At 43.8% G+C, this 17,439-nt stretch overlaps 1 protein-coding gene across 1 annotated transcript in view; it reads right to left on the reverse strand.

Annotated features, from left to right (window-relative positions):
* Nucleotides 1-1,703: 1,703 nt before the first annotated feature.
* Nucleotides 1,704-17,439, reverse strand: part of LOC128848855 (uncharacterized) — a 36,800-nt gene continuing 21,064 nt past the window's right edge. The window contains exons 4-5 of the mRNA XM_054049080.1: nucleotides 5,299-5,512; nucleotides 1,704-2,705 (exon numbers count right to left, since the gene is read on the reverse strand). Coding sequence (XP_053905055.1) covers nucleotides 2,527-2,705; nucleotides 5,299-5,512 — 393 coding nt within the window. The 3' untranslated portion in view covers nucleotides 1,704-2,526. The remainder of the gene's footprint in view (nucleotides 2,706-5,298; nucleotides 5,513-17,439) is intronic.

The following is a 17,439-nucleotide window of genomic DNA, read 5'->3' on the forward strand; positions in this document are numbered from 1 at the left end:
AAATATAGATGGGGTGTGAATCAGCAAATCATGTAAATGCTGTTGTGTATAATGGGGTATAGAAGGATAATTTGGTCCATAGTACATTATGATAGATGAATATTGTACTCAATGACAGTATTTATATAGAATGTCCTCTAAAAGAGTAGAACATTTCAAACAAGATTATTATTTTATGGACCAAAAATCTGCTCTAACAGCTATCCCCCTCTATGCAGCCCCAATGAAAATCATATTTCTTACTGGAAAAGTTTGTTTTCCAAGTTATATACATTTATTGTAAAAATTTAAACGAAGATCCAGATCCATAAAGCCCAGATTTAGGTCAATCTACAAAACACCTGCTCACTTACACTACAAAGTCATTCTCACTCTCTCTCTCTGGCCCGCTGTATATTCAGTACACAATAAAACAGCTTCAATGGGACTGAGAGCAGCCCACATCAGAATATTCCATAGTCAAGTAATTAGGAAACACACTTGGGAAATGAGAAACCCCTGTTCAAATCCCTTTTCTTCATCAGGAAGAGGGGGGAATTGAACGAGGTCTCCTATATCCCAAGTGAGCTCCCTAACTCTGGGCTAAAAGGTAGCCAGGTGGATGAAGAGGCCTCACATATGTTTTGTATGGAGTGACACATGTGCCACTTAGGTACCTAAGTATGGACTGGTGGGAGTTATGGGATATGTGCGCTTCAGATACACAGTCAGGAACCTCTCGTGGAGTCAGGTGCCTATCTTCCTAAGAGGTGTGAGGCTTAGGAAACTCCCTCAGTTTGGCATCTGATATTGGCTAACTTACATGGTGTCTTGTCTAGCATGCCAGGTTTTATAGAGCCCATTCTTTGGTGCCTGTCTCTCCCCATGCATGGTATAAGGGGCCTAGGCCCCTATCTCAGGATTTGTGGATTTCAGTGATTTCCAAGGCACCTAGAAGTTAGGTATTGTAAACACTTAAGTCCATTTATGGATCCAGGCCAAATTATTGAAATTCTTGTTTCAAACTAAATTTTTAAAAATCACATATAAGTGATTTTAAAAAGTAAAAAATATGTATGTGTGTGTGTGTGTGTGTGTATATATAAATTTTTAAAAATCACATATATGTGATTTTTAAAAATTTATATACACACACACACACACACACACACACATTTTTTACTTTTTAAATTCTGACTTGAATCAAGAATTTCAAGAGTTTAGGTTTATTATATATATGGTAGAAATACCATAGCAGTTATTTGCCCTTTTGACAAACACTAGCCAAAATAATCTGATACAATAAATAATAATTTGACCTTAGAACTGTGATTTAATGAAAGTGCGTTTCTGAAAATTGAGGATACATGTAAATATTTAGTTATCTGTACAAGAACCTTCCTAAGATTCCACTGACTGTAGGTTTTCACCAGTTTGCCTGTTGCAGTGGTAAGTAGAAGTCTCAAATACTTGTTTCATAATTCAAGTTGATACAATACACACTGGATTAACCTTTAAAACAAACCCTTTCTCTGTGGTAAAATGGAAAAGGGAGAAGGGGGGGGGGGAGAAACACCAAACCTCCTCCCAAAATAGGAAGGAACACCCCTCCCCTCCAATATTCCAAACGGAGTTTTTTTATTGAAAATTTCTGTGAAAATTTTCAAAAACAGACAAAAAATGTTTTCCCTTCCAAAACCTATAGAACAAAAATTACATCATACTCACATCTTTCACCATTTTATTTTCCATGTTTTGACCAGCTCTAGCTGGAACCATGACAACAAAATTTATACCCGAAGGAAACAGTTGCAGTCTTTACAATGATGTTTTGGCCACTACTACTTGATTCTCTTAGAGCAGCTGGGAATTTAACCCTACCCTTAAACTGCAAATTCTGACAAGTAGGGGACACATCATCTCTCAAGAGAGCACCCAAACCCTTTGCCAGATCCAGATTTATTCCCCAATCTACCAGCATTACTCTCATCTCATTTGTATTACCCCAGAGTAGGAAATAGATACATGAGTCTTCAACCAGACATCTGAGATTAAGCTGTGACTTCTGTGGAGCTCCATGTGGGCCCAAGGATCTGCCCATGTGCATCACATTGCAGAACTGGGGCTTGCACCACTGGAATCGGTGGGAGGTTTGCCAATAATTTCAATAGGAGCTGGACCACAATCTCAGAGGACAAGCTGAGGCCACTTAATTTTTTTTTCCCTATTAAGGGCTTGACCCTGCAGCCCGGTATCACATGAGCATCCCAGTGAAGTCACTCAGACTAGTCCATGGAGCAAGGACTGTAGGATCAGCAAAAAGAACATCAGTTCCTCCATTGGGGCGGGCGGGGGGGGGGGGAGGGGGAAGAAAGTGACTTTGGATCCTAAAACGGTTGAGCCACCCCTTTAAGTTTTAGATAGCTGTGCTGAATTTGAGGTCCTGGATTTTTTTTGCAGTCAGAGTTATGCAGTTACCACTCATTTTGTTTGTCCTATAAATAGGCCCAGATCTCCACAGGGCTGCATTGCATTCCTTCTACCTGTTTATTCAAAAACTGTGGTAAATAATCCGTTCTGCTTAAAATCCTCTGACACTTGCTTGGAGTGTCGTATCTTGGCAGACAGTGCTTCAAAGATATCATTCTGATCCACTGCTGTAGCAACCCTGTAAATTAATTCTTCCAAGGATTCCAAGCCTCTCAATCCAAGATTAACTCCACAGCCTGCCAGAAAAAGGGGATAAAATAAAAAGGCATTTAGAAACGGGGATTAATGTCACAATGAAATATTTGCCAATTAGCACATGAAGTAGAGTTGTTGATCTCCTTTGCTTTAAGCAATCAAAATCAAGTGTCTTATAGGTTTCACCACTAGAAATATTGATTTAAACTTGATTATATATAATCTGTTGGCAACCCTGATCCAGCAAAGCACTTAAGTATCTTCTTAACTTTAAGCATGTGCTTATGTATTTTACTGGATTGGGACCTGTATTGTCTGCCAGGGACTGGGGGATGGAAGAGGATAAAACAAAAGTAATGCTGATATGTTGCAGAAAGCAACCCAATGATCAGAGACAGATTAAGGTTTCCTGGGCCCCTGGGCTAGAGCAAGCGGGGGGCTCCTCCCCATCCCTTCTGTCTGCAGTCCCACCCCCATCCCACTCCTTCTGACTGTGGCCACTCCCACAGCCCCACCCCTTTCTGCCCCTTCCCCGGGAACCCGCCCCTATTCCTCCCAGGGTTCCCCCCTCTTCCACCCACACCACAACCTGTTTGCTTCTTTCCGCCCCCTATCAACTGCGGCCCCAAGACTGGAGAAGCTCTGGCCCCATGCCACGGCCACAGGGTCATAGCAGGAAGGGATTGTTCCTCCAGTCTCAGGGTTGCAATGGGCATCTGGGTCCTGAGGCTTCCCCTGCCACCCTCTGCGCTTCTTCAGGGAACCAGGGTCGGGGCGCTGGGGCTTCTTTTGGAGACTGGGGTCGGGGCACTGGGAGCTTCCTCTGCTGGGGATGGAGTTGCAGGCCACTGGGGGCTTCTGCTGGGGAGGCTTCCCCTGTTCCGTGGCTTCTGTCAGGGTTGGGAGAGCGTGCTGTGGTGGTTTCCTCTGTCCTGCAGCTTCTACTGGGGATGGGGTTGGGGGGCGCGGGGACTTCCCCTGCCCCACCCGCCAGGCGCGGAAGCTGGGGGGCCCCAGTTGGTGGGGCCCAGTGGCTATTCAACCACTGCTGATGATATGGCAAAGAGTTTATTTCACAATTTAGAGATATGATAAATTCCCTGCTGCTCTCAGATGATCAACTATCAGCAGCAGTCATGGTGTATTTATAAAGATAGCAACTGTTTCTTCCAGATACAGATCTTGTCTCCATGATTCATGCCTCAAGATTAGACTACACAGTGCATTTTACATGGGGCTATATTTTAAAGCCATTGGGAAATGATTGAAAATCTGTAGTAATATCTGACTCTCAGGCTCTTGCCCATTTGTAATAGTTCATATTTACTTCTATAGCAGAGCTAAGGACAGAGCTAGCTTGCTAGAAGCTACATGTAGGCCATAAAACAAGTGTACTACATCATTATTTAATTTAATTTAATTCCAATTTAAGATCATTCAATGTTATTGCAAGATCCATTTAAGCTTTCTAGATCCCTTAGTTTTTATTTAAATTTAGTTTTAGGAATTGCTAGTATGTCCAAGAAATTAATTTTAGTTTGTATCTTTTGCATACAAAGACAAACAAACAATCTCAAATATTTTGAGGTTGGAATAGGATTCAAATGGACCTTACTGATAAGTATGTTTAAATTTTCTCATTTCTAGCCAGAAGCAATCTTGTACATAGTTGGCATGATCAATCCGTAAATGAATTCCATCCATGGAATCCTGCATAGTTGGAATCACAGTCAGGCGGAAAACAAATTGAAGATAAACATTGATAACTTCTTAAACGATTCTCTGTTGCTCTAGTTATAACAGATAGTTTTGTAGTTCTGAAATTACACTTTTAAGGTAGACTCCAAGGTCAAGGCTGGTGAGGAGCAACAGTGATTTTTTCATAGTTTCCTAGATTACAAGCCCAGAAGGGACTACTGTGATCATCTAGGGAATGTCTACACCCAGCCGCTAATTCGGCGGCTGGCAATCAAAGTTTTGGGTTTGACTTATCGCGTCTTGTCTGGACGCGATAAGTCGAACCAGGAAGTGCTCGCCGTCAACTGCGGTACTCCAGCTAGACGAGAGGAGTACCGCGGAGTCGACGGGGGAGCCTGCCTGCCACGTGTGGACCGAGGTAAGTTCGAACTAAGGTACTTCGAACTTCAGCTATGTTATTCACGTAGCTGAAGTTGCGTACCTTAGTTCGATTTGGGGGTTTAGTGTAGACCAAGCCCTAGTCTGCTCTCCTGTATATCACAGGCTATAAAATTTCCCTGAATTAATTCCTGTTTAAACTAGAGCATATCTTTTAGAAAGGCACCCAATCCTGATTTTAAACTGCCAGTGATAGAGAATCCACCCCAACCCTTGGTAAACTGTTCCAATGGTTAATTACCCTCACTATTACCTTGTGGGAAACTAGCTGACCTTGATTTGCTTGTTACATCAGCTAACTGAGATACTGTTTGACTGTTCTAAAGTCCGTATAATTCTACCACTGCTTACCTTCATAGGAGCAACCAGATTGCTCAATTACTGATACTGAATAATAGAGGTCATTATCTCATTTTGTGTACACAGGATGTTTTTTCTCCTTTCTACCTTCTATTGTGGTGTTATGCTTACAAATCTGTAACATAAATTCCAACTCACCAGTGTCGAAATTCAGCACTCTGGCTGCTTCTCCTTCCACAGTGACCACTACATTGTCCCCCTCAATGAAGGCTGCTGTTACCCTCCTATGAGAAAGCATGATCTCAAAGAGTCTTCTACTACACTGGACATGATGGAGAGTCAATTCATTCACCCTGGGTTCAATATCCATCTTGTAGGCATTGAAAGATTGGTGGAATATGTTCTTCATTATCTAAAAAACAACAAAGTGACTAGTGAAAGGTAACAATCTTAATTGCAAACCCCACATTTGCACACCCAACAAACATCTGTGCATGCATATTAGGCAGTTGTGCATCTACACAGACGCACAAAGTTGGGTAATCATAGGCTCAAAGAGAGAAATAAATGTCTTGCACCTGGCAAGGAAAAAGGTGGGAGTGAAGAGTGAGCAAAAGAAAATTAGTGATGTTTCTTAGGGCCCCCTCTCTCAAGGCAGCAAAAACTTATGCACATGCTTAATTTTACACATGAATAAGGCTACCTTCAGAGGACATAGAAGTCACAGAATCCCTGACTTCTAGAGACCTCCCTGACATTCTCTGCTTCAGCCCCAGGGGCTGCAGGATTCTGGAGCTGGCAGCCAGCAGGGCCCTGGCAGGGTTCCAGCGACAGGTGACAGACTCCTGAGGGGGCCGTCCTCAGGGTTCTAGCAACAGACGACAGCCTTGCACGGGGGAGGGATGTCCCTTTTTTTCCCAGCCAATGTGGGTGGAGCGCCCCCCCAGCTGCAGATGGCAGAGAGGGAACCCGGCAGTTCCCAGCCACCATGCGGGCGGGGGAAACAGAGTCGCAGCAGCAAAAGTCACAGACAGGTCACGGCTTCCATGAATTTTTGTTTATTGCCCATGATTTGTCCGTGACTTTTACTAAAAATTACTATGACAAAATCTTAACCTTACACATGAATAGTCCAAATGACTTCAAAAAAGTTAAGAACATGGGGAAGAGTTTGCAGGTTGGGGGCCCCGGAGGTTCCTCAGGGAAGGGACTGCATCATTTTTGCTTCTGTATAACCCTTAGCAAAATGGGTTCTCATTAGGCCTTTACTCCATGTTTATTCCAGGAGTTCCTAATAATAAACTACTAAAAATGGAATGGGAAGGGTGATTACCAGTCCCTTTAGAAAGGAGAATGGAGTTGAACATTAACTACAAAAATGAAAATAAATGAAGCTTTCACTGTGAAGGCTTTAAAACGGGGGTTAGATAATTAGTTAATTACAGAGGAGAAATCAAGGAGATGGAGCATAAGTAAAAGGAAGTAAAAAAAAATCATTAACATTGTTTATGAATATTAATCACAAGCACTCTTTCTTCATCAAATGAGCCATCACTAGTAGCAATCTTCACTACTGATCAATGCTATCCTTAGTTTCTTTACACTGATAACAATACAAACAACCCCCATGCATGACACTGTTCCTTTACTTCTAAGATCTAAATATGTCTCTTAAAAGAAAGCAGAATGCTGTGTTCAAAGAATGTTTTTTGCCCATGTTCAAATAATGATTTGATTTGGTCTTTCTTGCTTGCTTAAACCATTTGCTCTGTAAGGAATTGGATATCAGAAGAAGCTTTGCTTACTTTTTGCGAATATCGGATGCTAAGTCCAGGTTCCCACAGGTTGCATGGCAATGTATGGTTATTACTAAAATGAGTGTGGGGTGGGGGGAAATCCAGGAAATTTCATGATATGGAATAATATCACTACACTTTCCCCTGAAACTGAATTATCCTCAGTTACATGTACAAACTTGAATCAAAAGAATCAATTCACTTATAAGAGGCTTCCACCCCCTCCCACCTCCAACACACACAAACCGGTGATCATCAGCTGGCTTTTCTAACAAACCAATTTCTTAGCACAAAAATTGTGACTCAGGAAAAAATGAATAGCAAGAAAATAGGCCATAATTTTTTGAGCAAAATGAAGCCATGACTACAACACAAAAGGCAGGGAAGCTACATAACTGTTATTGTTAACTACAGGGGAAGAAAAAAAGGAATACTAACACCAGAAGATAGCATCACAATGCTCAACACTTACATAGCACTTCCCATCAATAGCTTGGACTGATCCTTTATCAGTAATGTCAACACTATTTTTGTCATTTTTTCAGTAGGAACAAGATAAGTCCCAACCCTATAAACCCTTATTCATGTAAATTAATACTTATTCACACAATAGTTCCATTGAAGTCAATGAGACACTACTCCCATAAGTAATCCTTTCTTATGTGTGTCAAAGTTGAAGGGTGCAGCCCTAGCCAATCCTAACACCACTCCCATAGAATACAAGCCATGGGTATGATTCAGCAATGTGCTTAAGTTCCTGTCAAGTCTGTTAAAGCACATGCTCAAGTGATTTGTTGGTTCAAGGCCATGAATCCCATTTTGCGGAAGCTGAGATCCTGGAATTAAGTGACTTGGCCAAGGCTATGCAACGAGTCAGCAGCAGAGTTGAAAATATACCTCCAGAGTTCCTGGCTCCAAATCAGCCAGTCAGCACTTAAATTCCCCCCAAGTTCTGAATCACACTTGTTTTGCTAAGCAGCTGCCAGAATGCTAGGGATTCTTTATGGCTAGGGAGATGGTCCTTTTTCCTAGTGGATAGAGATGTCTATACTTTGTTCACAGAATTGACAAAACCATAGAGAACATTTATATTTTTAGTGCATTTCTGTAAAATGAAAGGAATTGACCATTTCAGCTGATATTTTTGCTAATAAAAGTCCTAGTTCTGTCTCCTCCAGAAAGAAATATAGCTGATTTTCCATGTAATGGGAGGGAGAAAGACTGCTAACTTTTCTCTTCGGGCTTCACCTCTACTTTAGGTTCTACCTTGTTTTGGGTGGGTTCTTGATTTCCTAATGGATTATTGTTCCAGCTAGCATGTAGCAGTGAAGTATATCAACCTGTTAGAGTGCCTGATGTTTCTTGAAGTTGCATTTTTGCATAGTTATTTAGTAACTTCAAACTCACTCACTTGCAGTGGGAAACTGGACATCCTTTCCCCCTCTTGAACCTCATGATTCTTCACTTTTCTTTCTTCTATCATTCAGCCTGGCTATAAAGAGTTAAACTATCTAATCAGACTTAACGGTGGTCCCTTCACTAAGGATAGAGCCATACTGGAAAAAACAACCACCATCCTCCAGTAGTGAATCTCAGAGCTCGGGTTTACAGACTTGGGCTCACAGTACAGCACTAAAAGTAGCCAGGTAGACGGAACTTGGGCTCTAAAGCTTTGGAAGTATGGTGGGCTTCCAAGCCCGAGTGCCAGCCTGAGCACAGCATCTACATGACTATTCTTAGCATTGTGACATGAGCCTCAGTCTGTAGACCCAGGCTCTGAAACTCACTGCTATGGGTTTTTTTGTTTATTTGTTTGTTTCTTGTAGTGTAGAGATATCCAAAGATGAGCTTCCCAGTTCACTTCACCATAGCATCTGCCAGTGGATAAATGCTGGGAGTTTTATCCTTAGTAATGGTCATTTATAGTCAAGCTCCTTAAACCAAGACACTGCAATTGTGACAGAGCGTGTTTAGCCTAAGGCTCACTCACCACTCTGTGCACTTGGCAAGTGTCACCACTGGGACAAACGGAGGAAATAATTGTTTAAGAACTGGATGATTAACCAAATAACAAGGTGATTCAGCTTAAGCAGGGCCAGAGAAACTGAGGATCTCAGGCAGGTAAGAATCCCTCACCATCCCCCATGTCTAAGAGAAGGTAAAAACCTGGGGAACAAGGACTTGGGGCAAATCTACACTACAAAATAGTCGACCTAAGTTATGTCAACATACAGCCACCACAGTAATAAAATTGCTTTTGCACGTCTACACTATGGTGGCCTGCGTCCTCACCAGGAGCTCTTGCACTGATTTAACTGTCAGTGTGGAGCATCGTGGGATGGCTTCTGAAAGGCAGCAACAGGCGATGTAAGCAACATGGCGTCTGCACTGACACTGCGTTGACCTAACTACACTGACCTAAGCACTATGCCTCTTGCGGAGGTGGAGTTATTAAGTCGGTGTAGTGGGCAAGTCACATCGGTGGGAGCTACATTTTAGTGTAGACGCTTACAGAGTTAGGTCGACATAAGGCAGCTTACATCGACCCTAACTCTTTAGTGTAGACCAGGCCTCATGGTATATAGCATAATGGAAATAAAGTACATGGTATCGAACTTGCCACAGGTGAGGGTAAGGACTGTATGCAGCAAGGAATCCAGGGTGAGGGAGACCTGCCCTGTGACAGCAACATTACATTTACTTTTAAAATGGGTTAACACAGTAGAACAGTCTCCTTTCAGATATTCTGGAGATACCCATAATGTTATCAGAGAGCTCAGTTAATTATTTTCTAGCTGAACGTGATTAAGATACTAGAAAAGTTTGAGTCGTTAACAGTATAATCATTATCTGGGCTGGACTTTTAACTGGTTGCCTCATTTTCAAGCTATTGCAGTATCCTAATTTCCATGCTACCGATAAAGGGGGAGGATTTTAGATTTTATCTGCATCATCAAAACTGCATACCAGCTTTGTGGAGGTGTGGAGTGGGACAGGAAAACACTGCACTTCATTTAAATAAAACAAAACAACAGAAACCAACCCTCTCTCATTGTAATTAGAAGAAAGAAGTGAACAATTCTCCAATAAAGTTAAAAGGGAGCTACAAATATTACATGCATTGAAGGGAAGTAGAAAACCTGTATTTGTGATACATGTTTTGCTTGGTTGGTTCCCCCCACCCCCACATTCATAGCAAGAGAACATGAAATGTATTTTGCCTGGCAGCACTACAGCTGGAAAATGAACAGCAGCTATATTTCAGGTTGGACGAGGTCTTCCATTCATCCTCCTTGCCAAGTTGTCAGTTTCTCATTACTTTTTTAAGTTTCCCCCTCTCTGGCTTAAGTTTCCTTAAATAATTAAAAATTCATTGAAGCAGACGGACTAGATCCTGGATCTCCCACCTTGAGTGCTCAGACTTCCTCAAAGCACCAGCTATGATGTCATTCTCAAGTTTGCAAGCTCCCTCTGGCTCAGGGAATCTTTTGTTGTATCCACCGTGGAATGGCTGCAATAGGAGAGGGACTATCTCATCAGAATATCCCATAGGCCACTGGCTAGAGCACTCACTTGAAAGAGAGCAGATCTGAGTTCAAATCCCTTTTCCCCCCTCTAGTGGAGTGGGGAATCTGAACCAGTGGCCTCCCACGTCCCAGGCAAGTGTCTTAGCCTGTGGGCTAAGAATAATGAGGGAGATCGTTCTCTCCCCCAGCTTTTTGCTAAAATAGCACAGGTGCCTAACACCAAGAGAGGGTGGGTAACTTTGAGAACCCGAAGCAGAGGGAGATGCCTCCCTGCACCTAGACATAAGCACCTATCTCTGAGAGATGGGGCGGAGCTTAGCACCACATCTCCCATTGGCTAGCAGAGGTTTGACGCTGCATAGCATGGTGACTTTTGTGAATCTCTCCCCATTAATTGTATAATGAGAGGAGCTTAGGAACCTTATCCAGGCTGTGTGAATCCCAGTGATTTTCTAGGTATGGTGATGCTCCCACTAACCATGCCCTGCCTTCACACACAGAGAACCAGATTAAAATCAGGCAACAACCCAAAGGTCAATTATGTACAAACCAATAGAAAGATCACTAATGAGAAGCAGAAACCAGTCACAGGGGGCATGATTTTGCATTTATCTGGAAGCGTACAGCATGTTTGCTTTAAACATATCTATCAATAAGAAAACAAATGTACTTTAATAAAGAACAGTGAATTATCCACATTTATCTAATATATCAAGCAAAGGGCATAAAGTAATTCTATTAGGGAACCAGTTTATTTCCTTAACTTGTTTTTCTTAAGCACGCTAGTACTGATCCTGTAATGTGCTAAGCACTCACAGCTTCCGTTGACTACAATAGGAGCACTGGAAACTGATCTTGGAGCGGAGTCAGAATTTCTTGCCTTGTCCCTGTCCTTCGTATTAATGATGGGTTGAACCAACTTACTTTCCAGATTTCAACAGCCCTGTAGATTGTGCAGAGTAGGATTAAAAACTGGGCTGGGATTTGGATAAGGTTCATTTAATTGCCTCCCTTCCAAAGGGGGGGGGAGGGATAGCTCAGTGGTTTGAGCATTGGCCTGCTAAACCCAGGGTTGTGAGCTCAAGCCATGAGCGAGCCATTTAGGGATCTGAGGCAAAAAAATTGGTTCTCCCTAGTGAAGGCAGGAGACTGGACTTAATGACTTTTCAAGGTTCCTTCCAGTTCTATGAGATAGGTATATCTCCATATATTAAAGTGATACACAAAGAGCAAATTAAACATCTGTACTCAAAAAAGACTCATTCTTAACTTTTTAATTTGACAAACAATGAATAAATTACTCAACTGCCTGGTTAATGTTCTCCATCTGAGCTCAATGCAGCATGGTAAATAGACATGCATAGCTGGAGATTTATGGTCTGTCCTTGCCAATAGATAAAGAGCAGAAGTTACTGGTTAAATGCAGACAAGACTTTTGTTCTTTCAAGGGCTCCCTTGAGATTGAGAGTGTTTGTCGCAAATTTGTTGCTACTGTAACATATTTTAATTGTGAAACTGCTTATCTGAGGACTTTCTCCATAGAATAAATTCCATTGGCCAACCCCGAAGTTCCTATTTTAAATAAAGAAACCAAGCTCTTCTCTCTTTGGGGGGGTGGGGAAGGATAGGTGAAATTTTAAGGATCTAGGGCTGTGTGATTTTTAATAAAATTGGCAATACTTTTTTTGGGGGGGCTCTTTAACTTTTCCAGAAGCACTGTTTATCGAAGGCCATAGGCTCCAGTCTTGGTCTGGCCACTTTGCACAGCTCAAACAGAACAAAGCAGCCCTAAAGGGAAACCTTTACTCCGTGTAGGGGGCAGAGGAGGGAGGCCAAGGTCATGGCTAGAAGTAGATGGGGACAGGGCTGCAGTGCAAGGCACTCTTCCCAATACTGCTTGTGGGGCTGCTGCTGCTGTCAGTGTAACACAGAACAGCCTGACCACCTGCCCTTTGAAAATCAAAATGCCTTAACTTGGGCATCCAAAAATTCAGGAATCCATTTGAAAATTAGGCCAGTATATACAGCTTGTGTGTTCAAAACCTCAGCTCCCAATTTAACTGTCAATCAGGAGCTTTGCCTCATTACCCCAGTCTTTTTCAGTGAGAACCTGGAAGCTTTAGCCAAGAATTGACTATTTCCCTGGTAGGTTTTATAGAGCCTGTTCACATACCGGATTATTTGTATACAGAGATTGATGCTGCTTGCTGGACTGCTGATCACCAATTCCTTGGATATTTAATTTAATTTAATTTAATTTCCAGAAGAATCTCTGGTGCCAGAATGCTAAAGTTACTGAAAATGCACTTGGAGAAATTGTGTCATTTTGGGGAAAAGGAAAGGGTGTTCATGCAGGGGGTAACATTACCTGCTAAGCTACTGAAGCTATGTGGTCACATGGCTGGCTTTATAGTAGACTGTTTAGAGTGGCACAGAGTAATACCCATCCTTACGTGCCATTCTATCCAAGATGCATGCCTAACTGACCTCATTGTTTCCTTCTCCTAATCTCATTTGTGTCTTCTTCCATGTGTCCTGCTATGCCCAGAACTCCTTTCCTAGCCTGTTCTGACATGTGTCCAGCCTTGTCTCCTGAAAACACACTTCTTCTGTGAAGTCTATAAACCCTCATCCTCTCCATAAAGAAGTGTTATTAAAAAAGAAAGACAACTGAACAAAAGATAATTACTCTACACCATGGTAAATAAGCCAAAATGGTCAGACTTCCTGGCATTTTGATCTTTAGTAAATACTAAGATTAAAGAATAGAGAGTAATTGTATTCCTTAATATTCATGTGTTTCAGGGCATGGCCAAAATTGTCATATCGCCAGTGTTTATGAAAACTAGTATGCACCACTCTGATCAATATGTACCACGCAAACAAGATTAAAAACACATGTAATTCCTAAGGCTAAAATTAGCTCGGACGTCCTATACTCATACTTCATGGTTAATGAATAGTTCTATCATCAACATTGGTATTTTATAGAAAAGCAATTATCTTAAAAAATGGTGGTATCAAAACAGACAACTTATGTTACAACAATAAGCTAACTAGTCACAGTATTCAGCCCCAACATCAAAAGTGTCTTTGTTGCTCTGAGGCTAAATGCAAGGTTTGGTTTGGTTTGGTTTTTGAGTACTTACCAAACCACTATACATTGATAAGTCGTAGAAATGAACTGTTGACTTTTTGTAGCAGATGCTTGCGTCACTCACAAAGAACATAGTGATTTTATTCAAAAAATTCTAGAGTTCAGTAAACAAAAAATGATCAGAGATTATTTAGAAGATGGTAGGTCTGCAGAATTGTTTTTCCTGTTAACCTTTAACAATAATTTCACCTTGTATAAGATATTCATTGTGTTCAAATAAAACATATTATTCAATTACAAAAGGTAACCAGCTTAGAACTTGTTCTAATCTCTTCCTGGTGCAAAATCTTATCTTCTTCGCAACTGTATCTGCCTAACATTTTGCAAAGTAAAGTTGTTTGCTTTTGAGAATAATCTCCAGCATTCTTCTCTGAAAAGGCTCGTTCTATGCTAAGATTCACTCAGCACAACAGACAATTGCCACTTAAGTGGTAACTAAGTAACCACATGGTCATTTCCTTGATCTGGCAGGTTAGTAACCTAGCACAAGACTATTTATGAAGATGACTCACCAGTATGACTATTAAACGCTGATGATATGTAGAAGAAAAGGTATTATTTAGATATAGAAAAAAAGTCAAAAGGAAAGCACAATATTACTACAAAATAAAAATAAAACCCGGTCCTGTGCATTTCAAATAGCCATATTGTGAATGGGGAAAGAGGGAAGGAAAAATCCTTGCTAAACTGCCGTGAAGAAAACTATTTCTAATGTATAGATTATATCAAATAGTGTTGAATTTTGTCAAAGGCTGACTCTGCTATGATAAGTCATGCAGTAACAGGGCTCATACAATGATAGGGCACCAGAAACAGGAAAGAATAAAGAACAAAACTGCGAGGAAGGCATTTCAAATTGAGGATTGTGGTGTGCATTTTCAATACTCATTCTACTCTCCCCTTCACCCACCTGTTATATCTTTCCTTTCTCCTGTAACGTATGCTGGAACTGCAGAAACTAGTAATGCTGCTACTAGTAAAGCAGGATCCTGCAACGTAGTAGGGTTAGGTGTGCTTACTCAGAGTAGTTAGATAGGGTTACCATATTTCAGCAAGCAAAAAAGAGGACGGGAGGAGCCCTGCCCCTGCCCCTCCCACTTCCTGCCCCCCCAGAATCCCCAACCCTCCCCCCGTTCCTTGTCCCCTGACTGCCCCCTCCTGGGACCCCTGCCCCTAACTGCCCCCCAGGACTCCACCCCCTATCTAAGCCTCCCTGCCTCTTGTCCCCTGACTGCCCCAACCCTTATCCACACCCCCACCCCCAGACAGACCCCTGGGACTCCCACGCCCCATCCAACCACTCCCCACCCCCTGACAGCCCCCCACAGAACTCCCAACCCATCTAAACCCCTCTGCTCCCTGTCCCGACTGCTCCGATCCCTCTCCCCACTCCTGCCCCCTGACAGCTCCCCCCCAGAACTCCCAACCCCCCACCCCCCCGCTCCTTGTCCCCTGACTGCCCCCTCCTGGGACCCCTGCTCCTAACTGCCCTCCAGAACCCCACCCCCTACCTAAGACTCCCTGTTCCTTGTCCCCTAACTGCCCCCTCCTAAGACCCCCCCCAACTGTCCCCCAGGACCCTACCCCCTACCTGTACCCTGACTGCCCAAAACTTTCTCCACTCCCCCCAAAAAGCCCCCCCCCGAACTCCCGACCCCCCCGTCTCTTGACTGCCCCCTCCAGAACCTCCCTGCCCCTTTTCCTGCCCCCCCTTACCCTGCTGCTCAGAACATGGTGTTGGGCTCTGTGCGAGCCGGACACGTGGCTGCGCTCCCCAGCGCAACACACAACCCGGTCCCTGCCCCTGCACAGTGCTGCGGGAACAGGGCGCTGGGCTGCAGGGGAGGAGGAGCTGCCGGCTCAGAATGCGGGGAGGGAGGGAGGGGGGGGAGGAGGAGCTCTACAGCTGCTCCGGAGTCCAGCCTGCGACTTTCCTGCAGCCCTCCCAGCCGCTCGCTCTGCTCTGCCTGGGGGGGAAATCCCGGACATTTTGAGGATTTACAAATTCCCCCCCGGACGCTATTTTTAGCACAAAAAGGAGGACATGTCCGGGTAAATCCGGACGAATGGTAACCCTAAGTTAGACTCAAAGACTCTAAGGCCAGAAGGGACCATCATGATTATCTAGTCTGACCTCCTGCACATTGCAGGCCACAGAACCTCACCCACCCACTCCTGTAATTGACCCCTCACCTCTGGCTGAGCTACTGAGTCCTCAAAACATGATTTACAGAGAATCTACCATTTACTCTAGTTTAAACCTGCAAGTGACCTGTGCCCCATGCTGCAGAGAAAGGCAAAAACAAAACAAACAACAAAAATCAGCCTCTCTGCCAATCTGTTTTTAAATTGTATCTATCTAATTCAGGGGTGGGCAAACTTTTTGGCCTGAGGGCCACATCGGGTTTCCAAAATTGTATGGATGGCTGGTTAGGGGAGGCTGTGCCTCCTCAAATAGCCAGGCACGGCACGGCCAACGCCCCCATCCAACCCCCCTGCTTCTTGCTCCCTGACAGCCCCCCCACCCAGGATTCCTGCCCCAACCCCCCCCCTCCCTGTCCCCTGACTGCCCCCACCATCCCGTCCAACCCCTCCTCTCATTCCTGACCCCCCCCCGGGATCTCTGCCCCATCCAACCACCCCTTCTCCCTGACCGCCTCCTGAACTCCTGCCCCGACTGCCTCTCGCTGCCCCATCCAACCTCCCCTACCTCCTTCCTGATTGCCCCCCGGGGACTCCTATCCACACCCCTGCCCCCTTACCGCGCTGCCTGGAGCACCGGTGACTGATGGTGCTACAGCCACGCCGCCCAGAGCACCAGGACAGGCAGCCGCACCGCCCGGCTGGAGCCAGTCACCGCACAGCACAGACCACCAGGTCAGGCCACGGCTCTGCAGCTGTGCTGCCCCAGGAGCTCGCAGCCCTGCTACCCAGAGCGTTGCGCTGGCGGCGCAGTGAGCTGAGGCTGCGGGGGAGGGAGAACAGCAGGGGAGGAGACGAGGGCTCAGGGGCCAGGTGGGTACTGTGGGCCGGTTGTGGCCCATGGGCCGTAGTTTGCCCACCTCTGATCCAATCTGTACATTTTCAGAATGATTGCACTCTATGTATGTTTAACGTGGATTACACTAACAAAATATTTGGTTTGGAAAAATCTAGGGCCCAATTCTAGATGTCATTTATACTGGTGAAAAAACTTACTTCAATGGTGGCATTACCCTTGTTCCTGATTTACACTACTAAGAGTGCGATCAGAATCAGGCCTTTTGTGTTAAGCAATTTGGGCAAGTTAAACAAAGAAGGATCATAAGCCTTTCTGTGAAGTGCCCAACAGAGGTTCTTTTGGCTGACAGGCTGACTGTACATTGAGTAGGGCTTTAAAAAAAAAAAAAAAGAGCTGAACAAAAACCTTTTGCCTCTCTTTTCCTCCACTCCATCTCTGATTCCAACCTGCTGCTTCTTGTGCCATCTCAGTCACGTCTTCTGGCTGCAATCCTATCTTTCTCACACTAGCAAGACCCTGGGGATGTACGTGTTACAAACATCCACTTGTATAACAGCATAGCAACCTCTCTGAATAAAACTTGTTTTAAAGATGCTTTATCAATGAGTGCAGAATGTTCGGCGGCTTGGACACGTGACAGTGTTGAGCATTTTAGACATGTCTCTAAGTCTGTAGAAAAGGTGACAAACTGAAAAAAGGGACACATTTAAATTCAACTTGTAGTCATTCATATCACCCTTGAACTACAGAAACAAAGTACACCATGAAGACCTTTATGCAATTGCCATTTGTAACCGAGCCATGGTCAAACCACCCTCAGCTGGTGCTCAGATACCATGTGGCTGGTTGTCTTATTAT

Source organism: Malaclemys terrapin, chromosome 14 (assembly GCF_027887155.1).
Source record: "Malaclemys terrapin pileata isolate rMalTer1 chromosome 14, rMalTer1.hap1, whole genome shotgun sequence".
Lineage (NCBI taxonomy): Eukaryota > Metazoa > Chordata > Testudines > Emydidae > Malaclemys > Malaclemys terrapin.